General features: G+C 43.6%; 1 protein-coding gene across 17 annotated transcripts in view; it reads left to right on the top strand.

The window, feature by feature from the left end:
* Positions 1-22,556, top strand: part of Sox6 (SRY-box transcription factor 6) — a 551,747-nt gene that overhangs the window by 506,443 nt on the left and 22,748 nt on the right. For all 17 annotated transcript variants that reach the window (XM_075971960.1, XM_075971963.1, XM_075971969.1 and 14 more), the window contains one exon: positions 600-708. In XM_075971960.1, coding sequence (XP_075828075.1) covers positions 600-708 — 109 coding nt within the window. The remainder of the gene's footprint in view (positions 1-599; positions 709-22,556) is intronic.

The raw sequence follows: 22,556 nt of genomic DNA, 5'->3' as shown, positions 1-22,556 counted from the left end.
AGAAGAACTGGAGAATAAGCAAACACCTTTGGAGTTCCCTTCTAAAGCAGCAGGACTATTGAACCTTTCTGAGTTCTTTACAAGGTAAAGTTCAGTGCCCAGGAACTCACAGTTGAAAGATTTGCTTCAAGAAAAGGAACAATGCCAATGTCCACTCAACCAAGGTTGACACACTTGCCTTTGAAATATTGGCACATAACATTCGAATTTGTCCTTTTCTTAGGAATACTAACCAAAATTGTAATCTCTAAATGGGATGATTGTCCTCCCATTTAGTAAGAACTTTCTTAAGTTTTGCACTGGCCCCCTCTCTATTGCATTCCTTGTAGATTCCAGAAGCGAGTCCAACACATCAGGACTGGACAGGCAGAGCGGTGCTGGCAGGTTCCCTGCCACGGCCTCTGCTTCCTTCCAGGTCTGGCCTTCTAGACACTGCTGGTTTTGCCAGTGACATGCTCAGCCTGCAGTGGTCTCCAGAGCCCGAGTAGGTCAGACATGATGTTCATGAGGCCATGCTTTGCCGACTACACAAAAGGCAATGGGGAGGAGGCAAATGGCTGCTGTGACTAGAATAAGCCTCTGACTATCCTTTCTCCTAGGAAAGAACACGCTTTGAGAACTTGGGGCCCCAGTTAACAGGAAAGTCAGGTGAAGATGGGAAGCTGGGCCCAGGCGTCATCGATCTCACTCGGCCAGAAGACGCAGAGGGTGAGTGACTTTTTCCTGGCTTGTGTTTCTCAAGGTGGGTCTGAGTTAGGCATGGGATCCTCATGGCCGTTTTTGAGAGTCACTGTCTGGATTCTCTAGGGGACAGAAACGTTGATCCTCCGTATGTGTTAAGGCTGAGGACTTTGAGACACTGCTGGACTCTTTACTAGTGAACACACAGCAATCCAAGGACCTCACAATGTTATTTCAAAGTTGTAGTGAGAAATCCAACTACATCCCCTTAACAGATCCCCAAGTGTCTCCCACCTCACTGGAGTTTTACTGAGAAAAAAAAAAAGAAACATGCAAAGAGGACTTCTTTAAAAAACCTCGATCAAGTAATTCCTAGGTGTAGTCAAACCCTTTGGGACTGACAGATTCAGCAGAAACCTACTGGTGGCTTAGAAAAGGCCCTGCTTGGGGCGTGTGCACTAACTGTGGCGGAAGCCTGTTCAGTGTTTGTTGAAAAGGGCAGCCTCACTCTCAGGATGTCTACCTGCAGCTCTGTCAATGCCCGTCTTCATTGCTTCCTTTTTGTTTGTTTGTCTTAAATGTACCAAGCAGCCGTCAGCAGAAATTGTTCCCCAGAGGCCGGGTACAATTTATAGGTTAGGTCAGCACTTTGCTAGTAATGTGGCCTGGTTATTTACTGTGTCATCACGGAGTGGAGACTGGCTTTCCCGTTAGCTGTTTCTTTGGCAGAATCCATCCCACCAGTCAGGGAAGATTAATTTGCTCTCTTAAGAGTAACAGAATCCTTTACCAATCTCAGATCCTAGTGAAAGTCCTATTTTAGCTTAAGGGAAGAATCTTACTAGTTAACTTTTTACTGGCAGAGTTTCTTACAGGACCCTGATCCCTTAAACACACACACAAAGAGAGTTCTCAGCAACATCTGAACAGAGTCTCCCCAGACAGTTTGGAAATTGCTGTATGAATACTGAGAGCTGGCTGGTGTAACAGCAGCAAGGCCTCAGATCTCTGGAAGGTACAGCTTCCATGTTAGATGGAGATACTAATTCTTAAGGATAGTGCTACAAAGGTGCGGAGAGTCAACATAAATGCTGAATGGTGTGTGTGTGTGTGTGTGTGTGTGTGTGTGTGTGTGTGTGTGTGCATGCTTGTGTGATAGAAAGAGGCAAGTAGAAGGAAAGGGGAAGAGGAAAAGGAAGGTGGTGGAAAGTGAGAGATGAAGGACTCTACCTGCTCTCCAGCATAGAGAGTGCGTATCAGGGGCACACAGACATAGGCACATAGACCAGCAGGCTTCCACTGGCAAGAGTTAAGATTCTTCGGTCTAGTCAGCCATGGAATCCAAACGACTGACATGATTAATAGTTTGACTGCAACACAGACATAGTAGCTGGCCTGGTGGTCTGCAAAGAAGTATTTCACATCAGGCCCATGTCAGTCTCCTTGCGAAGCTGTACTGTGGAGGGCCTAAGTCTCTGGCTGTCTGTAGTGAGCCAAGCAGTCTCCATCACTTTGGGGAAATTGAGTCTGTTCGTTTGGCTATGAACCAGGGGATACAGAGCCCTGTCCCCTGATCCTAGCTCTACCAGCACTTCCATTTGATTCCTTAACTACGCGTTAGCTGTAAATATAGGGAGCTGCCTCTCAGTAGCACTGCTAATCAAGTGATGAGACTGTGTGAATGGAACTACTGGCCATTGTAAGACGATAAAAACCTTAACAACAGAGAAAAGTCTGCAGAAGGATAGTAGAAATTCCTCTCAATATCCACATTGTATAGCTTCAAGTACATTTTCCTAATGACATTTTTAAATAAACATCTATCCAGTGGTCATATGCTAGAGAATCTGTTATTTTAAAGCCTTCCTCATATAATCTTTAGATACTCTTTGAATAAGTCATCATCATCGTCCTCATCATTATTATATAGGGTATTATTATGTAGCCCAGGCTGGCCTCAAACACATGATGTTTCTACGTCAGTCTCCCAAATACTATCTATATTCCATAACACCTGGCTGGTATTACTTTTTCCCATTTTACAGGTTAAAAGATTGAGGCTAAAAAAATAATGTGGTGTAGGCGACAATGCCAGTAATGATGAGCTAAAATGGATGGAGGATTCAAGTTCTAGCTTCTGTATTATACTTCTGTGTAGTCAGATAATTGTAATGCCTTCATTTTTCTGAACAGACTTCTTGTGACCTTCCTCAGTAAGGCCCATTTCCTCTCCCCTAAATATAGCTGGTCATGCCATCCGTCAGTTCTCGTGTTACCCCATCACACGGAGCAGCATGCTGATGAGTGTAACAGTAGACAGGCTGGAGTGGCCTAGGAGCTTACAGAGCGTGTGAAAACCTCCCTTCAGAAGCCTGCCCAGAGTTGCCATTGAGACCTCATGTGCCTCTGGGGGACTCTGAGTTCATGAATGGAGTCGAGTTACCTGCACTAATATGGACAGCGGCACAGTGCCTTTGTGGGGAGCAGCCTTCTGCTGACTCCAGGAGGGTTCCTGGCGTCCGTTCAAGCCTGAACTGATTGCAAATCCTGTTGGAGTTCCAATTCCTATTAAAGTCAGGATAGGCAGCAGGTACACAGAATAGCCTCTACTCTGCTTGTTCATATTCCCCTCGGCATGAAGACTGGAAAGGGGTTGAGCGTCAGTAACAACAGCCAAGTGTATTTACTCACCCACTAGCCTGTGCAGTCCAACAAAACAGACACTCGGCCAACAGTTCTTGAGTGCCCACAGTGTGCCAGTCCCTTGCACTAGACCCTGGGTAAACCATGTGAAATCAAAATACTGATGCCCTTCAGCAGCTAGAGCTTACGATCTAGTGAGGAAAGACAAGATTCAAAAGGAAATCTGTGCCCATGCGTTAACTTTTCATCACCGAGAACAAAACTCTAAGAGGAAGATTTTGTGATGCTCTACCAAGTACCCAGAAAGCAAGCTCCTTAGGAAGGCCAAGCTGAAAGGTGAGCTATGCCTCCACCTAGGGAGAACACCTCCTTCCATCCATGTTCAATCATCCCCCAGCTCCCTCCAGCCTCAAAGGGCTGTACCCTCCTTGCAGGACTCATTCTTCTTGTGGGGCTTCTTAAGTACAAAAGAAAGTCAGCCAGAAGACAGGTCCTGTCCCAGCCATCCTCTTAGGACTGTCTGCCAGCCATACAAAGGATGGCAATTCTCAGTGAGCAGCTTAGAGGCCTGCTTCACAGCCCTGGGCCTGGAGGCGGCAGAGAAAAGGTCACCCAAAGAGGCAGCTGTGCACGTGTATTAACCACTCATCAAAATCAAATGACAAACCATAAGCAAGGAAAACAGAAATTAGAAATATAAAAGGCAAATGTCTTCAAAATTTTATTTTTAAAGTCCAGCTGTTATTTGGCTTGAATGTGACAAGACAGCATTTCTTCTTCACCGTGATATTTATAAAGCTGCGACTTCACTGGCGCTGGGGACTTAGGAAGCGTGGGTAAGGTCCTGTTATGTTTAGAAGCCGATGAGGACTGAACTCAACTCAAGTCCACACAACATTTGCACTTCCCTCTAGGACTTGTAAGAATGCGAAGACTTGATTAGTTGGGTTTGTGACCTTGTGTTAAAAATGACAAACAGCTGTTGAACTGTTCGTAGACTTTCTGTGTGGTGTTTCCCCTCCCTGAGCTCTTCGTAGGCAAGAGTTTACTTCCTACCCCAATCCTGTGATTTCAAAGTTGCATTGTGTAATGGAAAGGGCTCTGACTTGGTTATTGGGAAGTTTGGATAAAAGCTCTTTTGCTCAATGGCTGGAAACAAGCGACTGATGCCCCCAGCATAAGTATCTTTATCTTCTAAAAGAGGCATGTTGGATTTGATTATCTCTATGTTTCCTTCCAATCCCATGGTTGTTGTAATCGTCTTAGCAAACAGAGTCTGTTTCCAGTGAGGAAAGCTCAGTCAGTTCCATTTAGGTTTTCATTTTCAGAGAAATAAGAGAACAATGCCTTCGAGGATATATTTCTGAAACTTGCTGAAGCGAGTTTTCGTGTTCTTTGAGCTTCCCTGCTTATTCATGAAAACATACTTGTCACCTACCATAGACGAGCCTCTCCTCCCCTGTACATGCTCTCTCTCTGTCGCCCTTCTTCCTCCCCTCCCTCTCTTCCTCCTCCTCTCCCCCTTTCCTCCCCTCCCTCCTCTTCCATCTCTCTCTCCTTCCCTCCCTCCCCCCATCTTTTTCTCTCTTCCTTCCCTCTCAGTTTCCCTTTTGAATCTGTGGTTTTGCACTGCTTTGCAGTGGGTTTTGTGTAAGGAAACCTGACTTTTCATACTTCCACCTTCAGCTACTATGTCCTACCCTTGGAGGGATCTGCCCCTCGTTTTGATGTGAAGAACAGTGGAATATGCACCTGTCCTTTAGGGACAGGCCCTGAAGATGATTGTCTTCAGCTGATTTTTTGGAACCTGCGTTGGAATTGTACCAGTATGTTGTTCTGTGTGATAGGCACTCAGGTGAATTTGATGGGGATGGATATTTCCATTCCAGGGACTCCCTATGTAGGTGTGTGGCTCTCAGCAGCTCTCCTTAGCTTCAGAAGGGGCGAACTGGATTACAACAAGAGTTTTCTTTCTTAAAGCAACCCCTTTTCCTCCCCATCACCAGTGAGCCTACCATAACACAGGTAGATGCTTCCAGAAACACTTCCTCCCGGTCCTCCTCCTCTTTGAGCCTCAGAGTCTTCTATCTTAGGTCAGTTTTATTTATCACCAGCTTAGAGCTCTCTGCTTGTAGAAATGGAAGACTGCAGTATTTTTTCTTTTCCTTCAAAATCTGTCAGTCAGAGAGCATACCCTCACAGCGGTCCCCCCCTTCCCCTGGGCTCACTTAGAGAGTATACCCTCACAGCAATACCCCCTTCCCCTGTGCTCAGTTAGAGAGCATACCCTCACAGCAGTCCCCCCTTCCCCTCGGCCATACTCTGCAATCCCCCAGTCTGCAATCCCCCATACTTTCTGCTTTCTTTTGGTCTCTCTGCATTCTTACTCCTCCAGGAAAAAGAGGGTTGCTCCCATGAAGCAGAACTCACTGGAGGCAGCAGAAGAAACTGTAACCTAGTCCAAAGTGGGATTCAGATGCTATGGCTGCTTATGCCTTGGAGTGTGAGGGTCACTGGTGCAAGCCCACCAGAGTACATTGCTTTACCTTCCAACACCAGATCCTCAGGTCTGAGACAAAGGACAGGGGTCCTGATACCTGCAGCTTTAGCTTAGAAGTCCCCTCTCTTGTCCCTGAGAAGTGGAGGCTTTACTTTGTTCAGATGATCCAGAATGAGAAACTGGCTTGTTCTTGACAGATGCACTGTGCTTCTCTGTTAATAATTTTTAGACCGATGTATGTCTGCTTCCTTTAACTTCTATCCAAAGGATCTAGCCTGACTTCTAGACTCTGACAGAATAAGACTTGGGACCACACTAGATGCCACCCTCCCCTCATCCATCACGTCTGCTCAAGAGGTAGAGGACTTGTGTCCCATTGTTCCCTTCTCTGCACAGTTTCTCTAGCCCGAGTCAGGAGGCTGATGCGGGGCAAGGCTCTGAACTTTCCTCCTTACCCACCCTCACTTGAGAAAGTTACAAGACCGTGAGTGTCGTATATACCCATATAGCTATATAAAAGAGGTACATGAATCGAATATTTACTCATAATAAGTAACAATGAAATATATTTTAAAACAATTCCTTGGTATAAATCTAATTTTGTCATTTATTAAAGACAAAAGCACACTTGCTTGTTAATTTTTATAGGCGGAACTAGAGGTTGGCTATATATTTGATGCTCCAGGAGGCAGGGCACCTTCAGTACTTTTCAGAGTTGATTGACACTCAGATTTTATAATTATCAATGCAGAGGCAACCCCTCTGTCTAAATAGGTAGTACAAAATGGCAGAAGTGTGTTTAGACCCATTTCAGAAATTGCTGGTAATTGTCCTAATCCCAAGCAAAAATTTAATTCAGTGACTTTTATGAAACTCAAGTCAGCATTTCAAATGGCAATTTTTAAAACTGAACGTTCTAATGCAATACAATCTGTAGAAATTCTGTTTGATTGATGCTAACATGTTGACAGATGATGGTAGAAGGATAATAGAAATCTTCGTTTCCTATAGTAAAACCATTATGTCTCTGTACGAACATAAGATTGTGAGCACAGGGGAAACGCTGTGATTCACAGCATGCTGTAATCTCAGGCCTGACCAGAGGAGGGAAGGCAGCTCTCTCTCTGCTGTTTGGAGTTGTTTGCCCAGTACAGTGCTGGGCAGATAGTCTGTGTTCAGAGCCGAGGCTGCAGTGAGCATACTCGATCTAACACAGGTGGATGCTTCCAGAAACACTTCTGGTCCATCATGTGCTTGATTTTGAGTCACTGTGTGTTCACGGGCCTTTACTGTTGCTGCCCTCTTCACAGCTCTAAGTTTGGCTAAATGATCCCGTGCGGCTAGTGACCCAGAGATTAAGAAACTGATATCATTTAGATGGTTTCTAGTGACGGGGCTGTTGGTTTCTTTAACTCTCCAATTTTACTGCCTTGTAATTGTACTCATTTACCCCTGACACCACTAGAATATAGCAAGTATCAATTAGGGACCATGTGATCTTGCCATGTGTTTGTTGGTCTCTTCTTGTAGTAGTGAGAATTGAACACTGAACCTTGCCCGTGCTAGGCAAGTGATCTGTCACTGAGCTATACACCCAGCCTAATGTAATCTTTCAGATAAATGGTTTTCTGGGTAGACATATGCCAGCTCTGATGTGTCTTTTCTCAGAAGGGTATCCAGCTCGTAGAATGTGTGCCAGGAATAACGAGTAAAGAAATAAACCTAAAAGCAGAGAAGACTCCAGTGAACCAGGTGTGGTAGCCAGCGCAGTGCTTCAGGCCTAGTATCTCGCCCTCGAGGGCTGCCTGAAGCGACATGTTCAGGCATCTTAGAGACCCTAGTCAGAAGTACCGTGAGGAACTCGTAGGCAGGTGTCTGAGGCAGGCCAGGCATGAGGGAGGTCTGAGATGTGCTAGGGAGGTGTACGAGCTGCACTGACAGGGGGATCAGCAGGGTTCATGGAGCCCTCTGCTCTGGGCTAACTGTTGTATGAGTATCACAAAAATGTATTTTACTGTGGATATAAACCGTTTTAGAGGCTCCTGTGCACCAGTTTATATCAGCTCTATATATAAAGTGCAGGGCTCTTAAACAAGCAAATAAACTTCTTTTACAGAAATATATTTGCTGTGTCTTAAAAGCTCCCAAATAACTTTTAATGTTGGGAGAAAACAATTTCCATTGAACTCTTCAAGTGATAGATGGGCCTGATGGGGCAACAGAGTGAAATGTCAAGGGTTTTGTGTAGCTGCATCCCAATACTTCATAAGGGGAACTCAGTCTGCTTCCCATAGTTGCTGGGCTTAAAGAGTCAAACACCCATCCACCTGTGAGGAACTGAGTCCCGCCCAGTGGGTGTTTTCTCTGTAGACTTCACTGTAAAGACACACACACACACACACACACACACACACACACACACACGATAGTCTTCAGACAAAATGCCCTGATCCCAAGGGAGAGATGCCGTATGCGTTGTTTCTACCACAGGGAGCCCCAGCTCTACAACAAACAAATGACAAGGGTTGCTACCTCCTACCATGAAAATCAGACCCAAGACAAGAGCAGCCAGCACACGCTCCTGTGAGACTGCTTTCTCAGCCTGTTGACTTCACATAAACCAGTGTACTAGAGTGAGCATGCTCACAGAGGTCTATCTAACATGTATGCATGGACTGTGTAGCTCTTGAGGTGTGATCTTTGTCTAAGTCCCTGAACCATAATCCTCCACTCCTGACAGCAAGAACCATTGGACTTTCCATATGAGGATGTAACATTCAGCTCAAGCTTAGGTTGATGGGATTCAAAAGGCATAAATTTCCTTGCTTAATGTCAGGACTGAACTTGAAACTAACCTTTTAGCCTAATTGACTCTTTTACTTCTCCTCAAAGTTTGGAACTCTGGTTTGTTTGTTTGTTTTTATTGTTTTAAAGGACCAGCACCTATAAAGAACTTTCCACTTTTCTGTTATTGACTTCCTCATTTTTTCCTCATCCTATATTTTTCTATTGTCTAACACTGTGATCTTTGACATGTACGCATTCATTTAAGACTTTATTAACTTGGGTTTTCTCCACTCCCCATGTATAAGAAAGGAATTAAAAATGTTTGCGGCATTGTTTCTCAAAGAACTACTCGTATAGCTGGCATCCCATGGCAGCACCACAGGAGGCAAAGCAGCCTGCCATATCCCATACTCATGCTCGTCTTTGGGAGAGAGAAGAAGTGCCAGTTAGAGGAGGAAGCTGCAGTGCTGTGGACAGCACAAACTCTAGACCTGAGGGTATTACTGGAAGAACGCTGAGGGTGGACAAACAGAAAGCAGGGGTGCTCAGCTGACAGAACCATAAAAGCAGACCCAGACAGTAAAGCTGGCGGGAGGCTCCGGGAGCATGGAGTCATCCTCACCTGTGTCCTCCTCTGGAACACAAAGCTCCGCTCATGTTTATACTCCATTCAGATTTGCTGACTTGAATACCTCCCACAAGTAGCTGGACTCCCTGCTGCAGAGGGCCTTGTGTGCCAGGGTGAGGAATTTGAGATTTGTCATTAACTACACAGGCATTACCCTTCAATTGTTAAAGCATAACATAGATCCATGAGATTGAGAGTAAGGGAAAGCATAGGAGGTCTTAGAGCTCAGCTATGCCCTTAATTCCTCCTCAGTCCTTGTTGAGTCAGAAGAAAGTGAGCAGGCGTTGGATGGGTTTCCATGGGGATCTACTGGAAACAGCTGGTGGTCTCCTCTCTTCTGAGATGTGAACAAATCCATCTGCCTGAGTGACAAGTCAGTTTTGGACTTGGATCCCTCACTCAGGAGAGCAAATTCTCCAAATGCTTTTGTCCAGTGTACACTTAAACTTCCTACACATGCTGCCCCACATTAGATCATGGTGCCAGAGAGCTCACACAGTAACACATCAGTGTTGTCTGCAGGCCCATTCAGGATTCATTCATAAAAACCAACTGAACTACAATGTAGTATCTCAAGTAAATATAATACAGGCTACTTTCATGGCAGAGAAATCCCAGTATCCATTCCTTGTTCTGCGGGAAGGTGGGTTCTGCTTGGGGACAAAGTAAAGCATGGCTCTGCACTGATGGTCACAACCACTTAGAGTGGAAGGTAGAAAAGCAACTAGGAAAGAGCCCCAGGGCCTTCTCCTCTGTTTGTTAAGTTTACAACCAATAACCCCAATCCTTTCTCACTACATTGGGTCCTGTTGCAAGGAGAGGGCCCATCTGTTCGTCTCGTCCACTCGGCTACCGAAATAACCAGAAACTATTAATTAAAACACTGGCCAACTTTTTATTGGCTATCTCTTAAACCTTAGTTTAGCCCATTTCTATTAATCTGTATATTGCCACGTGACAGCGGCTTACCGGGTAAAATTCAGCATGGCTGCCTCTGGCCAGAGATCCATGGAATCTCTCTCTCTGACTCTGCTTTCTTTCTCCCAGCATTCAGTTCTGTCTTCCCCACCTACCTAAGTTCTGCCCTATCAACTAGGTCAAGGCAGTTTCTTTTTTCATTAACCAATGGAAGCAACACACAAACAGAAGGACCTCCTACACCAGGATCTTCATGAAAAACCTGAAGCCTAAGTTCATATGATAAGACTGTCTTCCAGCACTGGGGGTGGAGCTCAGTTGGTTGAGTGTCCGCCTAGAACACAGGAAGTCCAGGGTCCCATCCCTCCAGCTTCATATGCTACGGGTAGTAGTAGTGCATACCTGTGATCCCAGGATTAAAGCAGCAGGATTGGCTGTTTAAGGTCATCTCCAGCTTTATAGTGTGTTTAAAGCTAGGTGACCTGAGACATTTCTCAAAAGAAAATAAGAGAAAAGAAAAAGAAAAGTTTCTCCCGTTTCTGGCCCAGCATCCTGGTTTGGTGGCGGGTCTCACATGGGAACCTGGTGTCAGGGGAAACAGGAGGTATGGGATGACCTTGGTCAGACTTCATGAACGTCCACTTTCTTTTAGTTTGCATCACACAGACCCTCTGGAAATACGTTTGGCTTTGGAGCTTTATTTTGTTAATGAGTAAATTGTGCCCACTCCCTCCAGTTAACCTGGGAGTTTATTTTTAACCATCTAAAGAACAGAGTATGAAATCTAGAAGGCATCAACCAGATATGAAGAGAGCTCAGAAAGACTTCAGATGCTAGTGAGGTCACTTGTTCTGCCCTTGCAGAACTAGAGTGAACACCTCCCCCGCCCCCACAGCGCTGCTGCAGATTCTCAGGACTCCAGTCCCTGTGCTGGGAATTTATATGCATTCCCATTGCTCCTCAGCAAAATGTTGCAAAGTAGAAACTGTTAACCCTCTTATATAGGCAAATGAAATTATAGACCAGAGAAATAACTCACTTTTCTAAGAAAGATTAACTGTATAATTCGTACTTGGATCTATTAAAATGTACACATAGCATCTTAGCTACACTGTTTCCCAGTTTTCTCCAAAAAGAGCCGATTGGACCAATGGCCCTTGTATGAATAGTGTTTCCTATGGTTTTCATTAAAAATCAAGAGAAAAAACACATGTAAAAGCTTTATTTTTTTAACACTTGAACCACAGAAATATCAGACGCCATTAATTATTGTGTTGAAGTTTCAGGATGGAGATATTTGTAGTTGGAGTCACTACTCTGAGCCCTTGAGCCACCTTCGCATACCCTTTACATCTCCTAGCTTTGAAAACAAAGTTAGTTTTTCCTATACCCATAAACTGCATTCTCTGTTTCTACTGTCAAATAGAAAGACTCCCTAGAACAAATGAAATAAAATGAAACACAGAAGAGAAAGGGGCCATGAAGTTCATGTTGATGGCAAGCATGTGACCTTTGGGCAGTCACATCGGAGCTGCCAATGAGTCATTTACTGAGACTCAGGCATCATTTGACTTCTCATTTTCTTCCCATGGAACAATAGATGTGTATTAAGTGCTCTTATTATCCCTTTTATGTACAAGTTCTCTGATTTCATGAGGATGTCTTACCCTGATTTTATGCTATTCAGGAAGGTTTCACTGTGTGCTTTTATGAGCTCATGCATGCATCCCTCTGCCTACTTATACCCACTCCATGGCACTGGCAACAGCATTCAGACTTAATACTCCCAAGAAGTTCAGACCCTCTTACCCTCCTGCCAAGGTTGTCCAGGAAGTGGTGGGGTAGCAGACGAGAACTGCTCAGTGTGGCAAGTCAACAGAAATAGCAAAAGCATTAATGACAGTGTGTGACCTTCAAACCACCATCAGTGTATGTTTTTTCCATTGCAACTGTTCTTATCAGGCACTTGACAAAATATAAGAAATCAAATGGGGACATGGTTACAGTCCAACTACAGAAATTCCCAGATACCAGGGAAACAACAGACATGTCTCTCAAATCCCTACTGTAGCAGATAGCTGCTATTTCCTGCTGTCTCAGTACATGCTAAAGTATTTACTTTATGGCTGGTTGTGCTAGTCCCTGGGGTGAGCTATGGATAGGACATCATGCACTTACTGCGTCTGGTGAAGGTGGGCACATGTAACTGGGGATAAGGGTGAGTTAGAATAAGCATCATGTTAGAGGTAGACATAGGGCACAGGCTATTGGAACCTAGAATGCTTAGCCAAACATGGTGAGCATGTCAGACTTTCCTAGGATGAACAGTCCTTAAAATGGGTCATCAGGGAGTGATTGCAAGGTGGACATGCCATGGCAGGAAAATAGAGAGCTGGGATCTGTAGCCTGAAACCAGTATGTATGAACTAGAGGTAGTACACTCCACTACTGAAAAAATCAAACACGAAAACAAAACAAAAAGCCCATGCTTTGAGTAGAAGGCAAGAGATGGCACTGGAGCCATACCAAGAGACAAACTTGCCTACTGCTCTGGAGGTTGAGATTCATCTATGGGCATGGGTGGAGCACTGGACACGTGCAGATACAGAGTGGCCTGGTCAGAAGTCAGTGTGTGAAGTGCACTCTGTCTGAAATCAGAAAATGGTATTTCTGTGGAGGTTAAAGTATTTGAACCTGAAAAGGAAGCATACAAAGTAGAAGGCTAGATTTTAAAGGAGTCTGGCAGAGACCTGGAGGACTGCAGCAATCGGCAAAGGGAGAATTGGGAAGATGGATCAGGTAGTGTCTTGTTTATAAGCTTTTCTTTGCCTTGGTTGGTGCTTCATTCCACATAGTCTGTGGTAGGAACGAGGGCTGGGTGAAGCCAGACGCTGCTGGGCTGCGTGAATTATTTAGTTTACCAGCTTTCAGCAGTCTCTGTGTCCTCCACGGGCCTCTGCTGTTACCAGACGCTGGTTCCCCTGAAGTCCTAAGAAGCCAAAACAGCTTATTGTCTTATTTCAAACCCAGCAGTCTCTAGTTCAAGTTTAAACGTTGCTGTCCACCTGGGCTCACTGGCACACGAGCCCTCCCGAGCTACACACGGCATACAGATAAGTGGAATATTCCGTGCTCTCTGCCACTTCCTGGTCATTAAAACAGAGAAGCACAGAAGTCATGCCAGCTGCCATAGGAGCCTGTAGCTGAAACAAGCTGAAGGACTCTCTTCAGCTATCTGTATAAAGCAAATATAACTTGAGAATTAAAAAAAAAATTAAACCAAAACCTAGAGCAGGAGACGCTGAGCCACTGGTGAGAATTCCCTTCATTTTGCAAAGCCACGGGCCACATGCACCAGCTCACCGCAAAGTCATTAAGCCTTTTTAAGCTCAGATGAAAAACATTAACAAATCCCACAAAAGGCTTTAGTGTAGCCCCCTTTGTTCATCCACATATGGCACTTTATAACTCCTGCGCCACTCCGCTCGTGTGTTTGTTTAAGCTGCCTGCATCGGGCTGGGCCTGAAAGAACAAAAGACATCTTGAGCAATCCTTAGCAGGAAATGGGCTAATCTAAACATGGTTTGTGACACTTTAAGTAGAATAGAAAGCAGAGGGATTGATTAGCCATTAATGTCCAATTGGCTCCATATGGATGTCGCAATAATAAAGCCTTTTTCAGGGCAGTAGCCGAGTTATTGAATTAGAGTCTATGTTTTTTCGGAGCTGACCTTAGGGAATTCCCTTTTGGTTCTTCTTGTTAATCTTTTAAAAAGAAGGGAGTTTCTAATGGAAAACCAGAGAAGCGCTGGCTACAGTGACACTCTCAGAGCCCTGAAACCAGAGGATGCCTTCATTTAACACCCTTCTAATCCCTGCTGCAATTTCAGTTCCTCTGCTTTCTCCAAGAGGACTTCCATGTTCAGGGGCAGCATCTCAGAACGCAGTTAAGGGCGTGAACTTCAAATCCTGCAATGGGCTGCTTGGGTGTGCTTAGCTGTGCAAGGAAGAGCATCCTTACAGGGAGAAACGTAACATCCCAGCTAGAGAATGGTGACTCTAAAATTCAGTTTTCTCAAATCCCCCCATAGTGACTTGGGAACTTTGACCTAAAGGAGGCGTGCTAGACTGAAATCTGGCAGACCTGAGTTCTAGGTGTGGCTGTTCCTTATTAATATGGTGGAGGCTGGTTACCCCAGGGAGTGATCACATGATCTGGGAGCCTAGGTCCAAATGATGTCTACCTTCCTACCCATTGCAAAGTATTGTGAGGAGGACTGAGATCATGTGTTTGGTGAGAACACTCTGTGAGTATTGCTTTGTGCACAATTGCACCTGGTGTGCTCTTCTGGAATGTGACTTCTGGCTTCGTCTATCTAAACGCTGAGTTGCTTCCCAAAGGATCATTTTAGAATGGCAACTGATTAACTGTTCCTGTATTCAAGGAGGCTTTTGCTTTGTTTGTATACTGCATGTTACTATCTGTCTGTCCACCTTTATTGTTTATCTATTAAGTTTCTTAGTATAGACAAGTTCTGTAGTTGCAGTAAATGTAGGGTACTTGTCATAGTGGAGTTGTAGAATCCTGGGATGGAAACATACCTATGGTATTCCCCATTGGCAGATGAAGAACTGGTCCTTCGGCAAAGGACCACAGACATCCCATCTTTCGCTTCTGCATTGTTGGTTCTCAGTTTTTCACCAGTCTCTAGTTCCGAAGAAACAATCATCTATCTACTGTCTTCCTCAAGTCAGATCCCCTACAGCAGGCCGGTGTCACTAATCTGCCCAGCTAGGGCTTGGCCCTGTAGCTCAGCAGTGTGGCACTTGCCTAGCTCGCATGTGCAAGGCACTGGGTTGGTCTCCAGCACTGCAAAATAAACAAACGAACACACCTAGCTGATGATCTCTAAGACAGAGGGACAAGCCATGCCCTGCAGGCCTGGCAGTCTGTTTCTTAAACATGATGAGCAACTGCTTCCCTTGCGATGAAGGCTTTCTCAGCCACAGAATGTTTCCTACTAAGTTAGCCACTAGGAAAGCCAACTCCTTTCCCCATTTTTACGTTGTTTCATTTTGAACAAGAGGAAATCAAATTTTAATTTCAATAAGCATTCTTGTAATGAAAGTAAGTTACCATTCTGGTGGTAAGCTGGAACAGAAGTTAGCAAAGGGCTCTCCTGATTGGAGACAGATAGCTGTCAACAATAGTGAGCTATCTCTACCACAGCGATTTGGATTTTGTAGGATGAGCATGGTGAGTCAATTGAACATGGTTTCTAACTTCTCTTTCTAATATTCCATGTCCCTTTCCAGAATTCCCTTCCCATCCACATGCCCCTACTAACCGCGTAAGAGGCTAGCATGTGCAGCAGGTAACTCAAAAGAGTAACTCGGGGAGAGAAGCCATCATTTTGGTGACAATGAAACAGTCTGAAATGATGCAATTGTGCACTGTCCTATGGTGCCACCTGATGCTGGTCCCACCTCCATTTACTCATAAGCAACCAATGATAGCTTTTTGACCCTTCATAATGATGTTGTTTTGGTCAACAGGAATATCTTTGAGTTAAACATGACCTAAAAATATCACATATTTCTTAATGTTCCTAGGAAAAATCTTAAGAAAAAAAAACATTTTGTAAGTTGGTTGGCTTTTCATTTTATACTTTTATTATTTTCATTTTTACTAAATGTATTTAAAACATTTTTCTTGGGGCAGTGTCCTATTGTATGTATACTTTACTTATTTTCCAATTATTTCAAATTTTGTCTAGTACTTCTACGATATTTCTGGACAGAATGTTTCCTTTATTTTGGAGAGGCACTTGGGAGTGAAACTGTTGTATTGGGGGACAGACTGCCAGGAAGTTATTTTCTGTCTCACATTTGTGCTGGTTGTCCCTATGCTTGCCAACATTTCATTTCTAAGCCATTGTAGCGAATGTGGAGTGAGATCTCATTGTGGTTTTAATTTGCATTTTCCTGATGATTAATTATACAGAATAGCTCTCCCTGCCTCCATTGGCTATAACTTCTTTTATAAACTGTTTTTCTTCTGCCCTTTTTAAAATGAGATGTTTACTTTTATCCATTTGTTTCTAAGGGATGAATGATTGATCTTGGCTCACGGTTGGAGGGTAGAGTTGAAGGTGGGGAAGGTGTGGCAGGAGGAGTGTGGGTGGCTGGCTGGTCACTGTCTGCAGTCAGGAAGCAGAGAGATGGGTACTCTGATTTTGTTGTTATGTAGCTGTTATATGTATATTCTAGATCAAAAGTCTTACCAGATGAATGAGTTGAATAATTTCCCCCAACCTGTTCTTTACATTTGTATACTGTTTGTTTATTTTTTTGTCTTCAGAAACAGGGTCTCACTCTGTTGCCCAGACTGACATGGGACACGTTTTGTGGCCAAGCAGGCCTGGCACTCCTGATGACCCTCCTTCCTCAACTAGTAGAGTGCTAGGAGGACAGGTCACCTGTAGCTGTCCCCACAGTCAACGATGACTCTTGATGAGTGGAGCTTTTATTTTGATGCAGTTCAATTTGTTCTTTTTCTTGCAAACTTGGAGCTGTGTATGCCATCGAAAGACTCTTAACTCAAAGTCACTCTGCAATATCGCTCTTTATTTTGTGTAGAGTGTTATAATTTTACTTTTGATTTTAAGTCATAACTCATCTCAAATGAATTGTTGAGTGTGAGGTGAGAGGTCAGAGGTCACTCTTTTCACTGTATTTATTCCCTTTCTTAGTGCTAGCTGTTGAGACTATCAGTTCTCATGGTGGCTGGCATGGCCTCTTTCCAATAAGTCTATTAAGTCTTCCAGCTTGCCTCAAGTCTGCCTTGCTCTTCTCCTTGCTTTCCTTTTCATATGAGTTTTGAAATCATGTGTCAATATTTATAAGAAACTCTTTGAGGAATAAGTAAATTTGGGAAGTACTGATAAATTAATTAAGTTAATTTTTCTGCTTCATGAACATGGTGCATTCTTGATTTATTTAAGCCCTCTGATTGTCCAAGCACTTTGTTTTCCATATAGATTTCTTGAACATTTTTTGGTTGAATTTAGTTTTTTTTCTGTCAGGTATTATTATGTATGTAAATTGTTTTTGAGACACGGTCTCATTGTGGAGCCCTAGTTAGCCTAGCACTCACTGTGTAGACCAGGGTAGCCTCAAACTCACAGAGATCCACTTTTCTTTGTCTCCTAAATGCTGGGATTAAAAATGGGTGTCACCATGCCTAGTTCAATTTTTTTTTAAATGATTTTTATTGTTTACTGCCAGTGCACAGAAATACAATTGACTTCTGTGTTATTTGATGTCACAATACTGAAAAACTCACTTATTCTAGTAACCATCTTTGTAGATGCCTTAGAATTTTCTTTGCAGACAATTGTTTTGAACAGATAGTGGCACCTGCTCTTCTGTGTGTTTCTGTTGCCTGTTGACTAATAATGGTTAAGTGTGGGGTGAGCTGTAGGCTTCTTAAATGCACTGAACAGAATGACAAAGTTCTCTGCTGTTCCACCTTCTTGAGTCCCTTTGTCCGGAGAGAGAACGTTAGATTTCATCAGCGCCAGGGTCTGAATCTGTGTTGCTCATGTTCTCCTCTTTGTTTCGGTACAAGGGAGGTTATTGTCTGAGTTTTAAGTTTTAAACTAATCTTACATTCCTGAGTTGCCCTGTTGATTGTCAAGTGCTCCTTCTTTCTCTGTCCTTGCGTTGGGGATGCTGATGCTCATCATTCTCTCACATGATGGAATTTCCCTGTGAATCATGTCACTAGGAAAAAAGGATTAGATTTTTCAGGGAGGTTTCTAGTGTATAAGTTAAAATACCTTCCTGAGCTCTCAGAGAATTCATGCTTTCTACTGACTGGATGAATTTTAGTAACAAATTTCAGGCAATTTGTTCATTTCATCTAAATTGACAGGTTGATAAAAATTCGATCATTGATAATATCCCTTTATTGTCTTTTTAATGTGACTAGGACCCATAGTGAAATTCCCTCTTTCAATGTAAATATTGATGTTTTGTATTTTTCTCTCTGTCTGTTGATTAGTCTGAAATAGGTATGCCAATTTTATTGATTGTTTTTCAAATTACTAAGTCTTCATGTTTTAAAAATTATTTTTATTGTGTCTCTCTTGTATTTCATTGGTTTTCATTCTGGAAAAACCTCTAAATTAAAATTTAGTTATTTGACTTGTTTTTTCTAGCCTGACTGTGTGATGGGCTTAGATCATATAATCTGCATTTTAAAAACATCCTCCCTGCTTCCATGTTGCTTCTCCATGCCTGCCTCCCCTGTGCTGAGAGCCTCCCTCCGCTCTGCACCTGTATTTCGAATGGTGTCTCGGAGGGTGTGTTCTTACAGTTAAAGTTTGTCACTTCAGTTTCCTGAACCACTGTGCTATGTTGTCCCACAGCTAATCTCTTTACCATTCATATGTTAAAAACCTGAGAGCTCTCGCCCTTTACCTTTACCTGTGGAATTCTGGGTTCAGAACCAGAAGCCACAGCCTGTTCTTACACCATCAACAGCACTGACAGGGTTTCTGTTTGCATCTAGCCATTCTGTGCATGAACACTGGGAAGTATCTCCATGTGGAAAATCTGCAAAAACAGGATTTCATTACATGAAATTCCCTTCCTTCTGGGATAAAGTCCTCCACAGTTTCTGCTGGGTTTTGATAGCCCTCTGGTGTCTTCAGATTGCTGCCGAGTTTCGAGTGTTTATCTCCTTCAGGTTTGGTCAGAAGAAAGCTATCTGCTACTACTAGATGCCAGGGTAGATTTGCTTCACGCCAGTCTTTTTCATTCGGTCTGACAAAATGTAAGTTCTAAAAGCCTTCAGAAAGTATTTAGGTACCATCCTTCTCTCTTCCTCATGTGCTCTCAGTTAATCACTGAGACAGTTTGGTGGGATTCGCTCATTTAGCTTCTGCTTTGATCTCCTCTAGAATACATTTGCTCTCCTCAGCTTAAATACCTTAGAGGCTTCTGAGGTTGGTATTCAAGGTGCTTAGCAATCCAGCGCTGTTTATTTTTCTAGTTTCATCTGTTAGTGTGTCCCTCCCTTCTCCAGAAACTCCAGCCAATGCCAGCATCTTTCTGTGCTCCAGATGCAAGTCTGTGTCTTTATTCATACTGATTCCCTGGGGCACTTTGACACCATGCTCACCGAATCCTGCCCTTCTTGAAGGGTTCAAGCTGTGCTTTATCTCTCAGGTCTGTCATAATGACCTCCGTGCACCCCAAGGATGCCCTTTCACAGTGCTCTGAGATCACTTTTGTTAGCACTGGTGTCTAGCTTTTAACCCGGTGCCCTTCCCCTATCCAAACTAGTGCCTGTGCTAGTTAGCTCTGGGAAGGCATATCCTGGTGCTTCCCGTACACTAAGAATTTGTTGTGAGAATTTACTGAATTCGTGTGTGGGTGATTACCAAGCACAGTATAGAAATATCCAGAATGTCTTCCTAGAGAAAACTTTGTATATACAAACCCCACACTGAATACTCACTCCCCCAGACAGCTGCTGGGATTTACCCAGGAAGGCCCCTTTGTAAGGTTGGTTCAGGACCATTGCCACAGGCTGTGATGGTGAACTGGGCCTTGTTAACAACCCACCTGGAAAAACTCAGCTTTCTGTCCTCTCTAAATCACTCACTTCACAGCTTCCTAAGGAAATCTTTGTCTTGGCAGCTTCCATCCTCTCCCTGCAGATTCCTTTGTTTACCTGAAATTTTGTACTTGCACAGCCTTCTCTGGAGATGAAGGCTGAGTTAACCAACACAGGCCCCTTGGTGCAGGGATACTGTACAGAGCAGGAGATCCCAGCAGACAGGATCTTCAGCCTCCCGGGAGGTGCTGCTGTCCTGGCCTTCAGTTGCTGTCCTTTGGGCTGCTGATGCTGGCCCAGTAAAGACTCAAAGTCAGCAGGGAAGCTGTGGTCCCGGGATGGGATACATTGCTGTGAGTCTACACTCCTTCCAGCCACTTTCGGTGGGAGCCTCTTGACTTCACAAATCTTTTCTCCACTGGTAGAAGTCCCTCATGCAACACTGAGTGATCATCAGGGATCACTTAATTATATATATATATATATATATATATATATATATATATATATATATATATATATATAATTTAGAAGTTACTTAAAACAGGTCAATTTGGAGTTTCTAATATATAGATTGATGGGATATCTTTTGAAAATAATGTATAGTGTTCTGTAAAACATTTTCTATCTTTAAAAAGGGTTTTAAAATGTAATTTCCATTTTAATCTCTGAATTTATACATGCATGTAGAGTGCATGTGTTTATTTCTAGGGCTACAACAGTCCCCAATCCTCTTGCATTCTAAGGAAGATTTTACGGAAGTTTAGTACACTTTGTAAGACTCCGCCCACCTCTCACATTTTTGTGAAATTCTCTCCCCATTTTTTCCAAATCTCGAGCTAAAGCTCAAGTGATAGAAGAGCTGTTGTCTTTCAGTAAAAAAGAAAGTGACAAATCCGGACTAGCTGAACATAGCGGACAATGAGGACTACTGAGATCTCAAGAACAATTGCAGTGGGATTTTGATCCTACTGCACGTACTGGCTTTGGGGGAGCCTAGGCAGTTTGGATGCTCACCTTAGGAGACCTGGATAGAGGTGGGCGGTCCTTGGACTTCCCACAGGTCAGGGAACCCTGATTGCTCTTCGAGCAGATGAGGGAGGGTGACTTGATCGGGGGGAGGGGGAGGGAAATGGGAGGCGGTGGCGGGGAGGAGGCAGAAATCCTTAATAAATAAATAAATTAAAAAAAAAAGAAAGTGACACAAGAGACATTTCCTATCAAAAGGGTTGGCCCAGGAAGTCTTTGCTGGAAAGCATCTTTCTGCATAGGGAGCTCTATACAGCTTCATAGAAGCTGTGTGAGGTGCAGCCACTGCAAAAACATGACAATCCAACATGCCCTCAGCACGTCCCTGCGAAGCATCTGTAGTTTATCACTGTTTCCTCTATGAACCTGAACACAAATCAAAGTATTGTAATGTCTTGGAAAGGACATCCTCTTTCTAGGGTATCAGCAATAGTTAAGGAGAGTGACATCTCAGACATCATCTATGTTCGTGGGTTACCTTAGGAGATTTGGAAGTCAGGAGAGAAAGGATATGAACACGAAGAGGAGAAGGAAGTGGAGGATAAGGAAGGAAGCCAGGCAAACACCTATGTCTATCTGAGGTTTGCAGTGGGGCCTGGGCACATCAGATCTGAACATATTAAAAGTCACAGTGCAGTAGCAGCTGGTCAGATATCAGGTCCAGTTCATGATTTTAAGCTTTGCTCTTCTAGGATAAGTTTCTTCTTCCAAAATCTTGGTTCTTCCTAACAGGACTCCCAGTTTAAGATAACCCTTCATCTTTCAGTTCATTCCTTCTGGAAGAGAAAAGAGGTGACAAGAAAAAGAGAGAAGAGAAGGGGCAGGGAGGGTGACACAGACCAGCATCTTCAAGTACTGCCCGCCTTCTTCTTACTTTGCGTTTTATAGGAGTATGCACTTGGCTCAGATTTTTTTCATTCTAGATTTATCCTTGGAGCTCTAAAGTTCCTCTCTGGGACTCATGGTAAAAGTGGTGCATTCTGGGAAAGGCAAAAGACTTTGGTGGAGGGAGAAGCTGATCTATGTGGCTTACAAGATGCAGAATACCACTGGAGCTCCTAAAAGAAGAATAAGCTAAGGCAGTGTAGCAGCCTTAGGAGAGGGGAAAAAGAGAAGTGGGGCTGGGAAGAAGAAGAAAAACAGAAGAGAGAGAACTGGGCACAAATCTAGAAGAATTAATATCAGTATCAGTAGTGTGGTATGGGGTATATGGTCTCTGGACTAAGTTCTAAAGTCCTACCATGATTTCTGCCAATCTATGGGAGGGTAGAACATCTCATTCACCATGAAATACCATTGCAAAAAAAAAAAAAAAAAAAAAAAAAAAGAAGTGAGAAGCTGGCTCTTGGGTTTTTCTAGTAGAGGAAAATCCAGCAGTAAAATTAGGTCCTGAGTGTTAATCACCTGTGGCATAACAGTTAACTTAGAATAATACTGAACTGCTTTCACATCTGACATTCTCCACAAACCTGTCTCCTTTTATGTGTACACATGCCAGTATATAAATTGCTGCATCCATGTCAGTTGTAAAGTAATGGCACCAAGGGTGTCGTAAATCACCACAGTGATCCTCAGGAGAAGACACTGTCGTATCTGAATGAGTGTTCCACGTCCACAGTAATGCATGCCTTCATCTGGCCCAGCAGTCAGCACATCGCCCCATGTTGATGGATATTGTCAGCTGGAAGCTACACTGCATTGCACTGCACAATAAACATGGCTGTCAACGCTACGAAAAGTGAAAT

The sequence above is a fragment of the Microtus pennsylvanicus genome, chromosome 5 (genome assembly GCF_037038515.1).
Source record: "Microtus pennsylvanicus isolate mMicPen1 chromosome 5, mMicPen1.hap1, whole genome shotgun sequence".
Taxonomy (NCBI): Eukaryota; Metazoa; Chordata; class Mammalia; order Rodentia; family Cricetidae; genus Microtus; species Microtus pennsylvanicus.
This window is presented reverse-complemented; position numbering and strand designations above follow the sequence as displayed.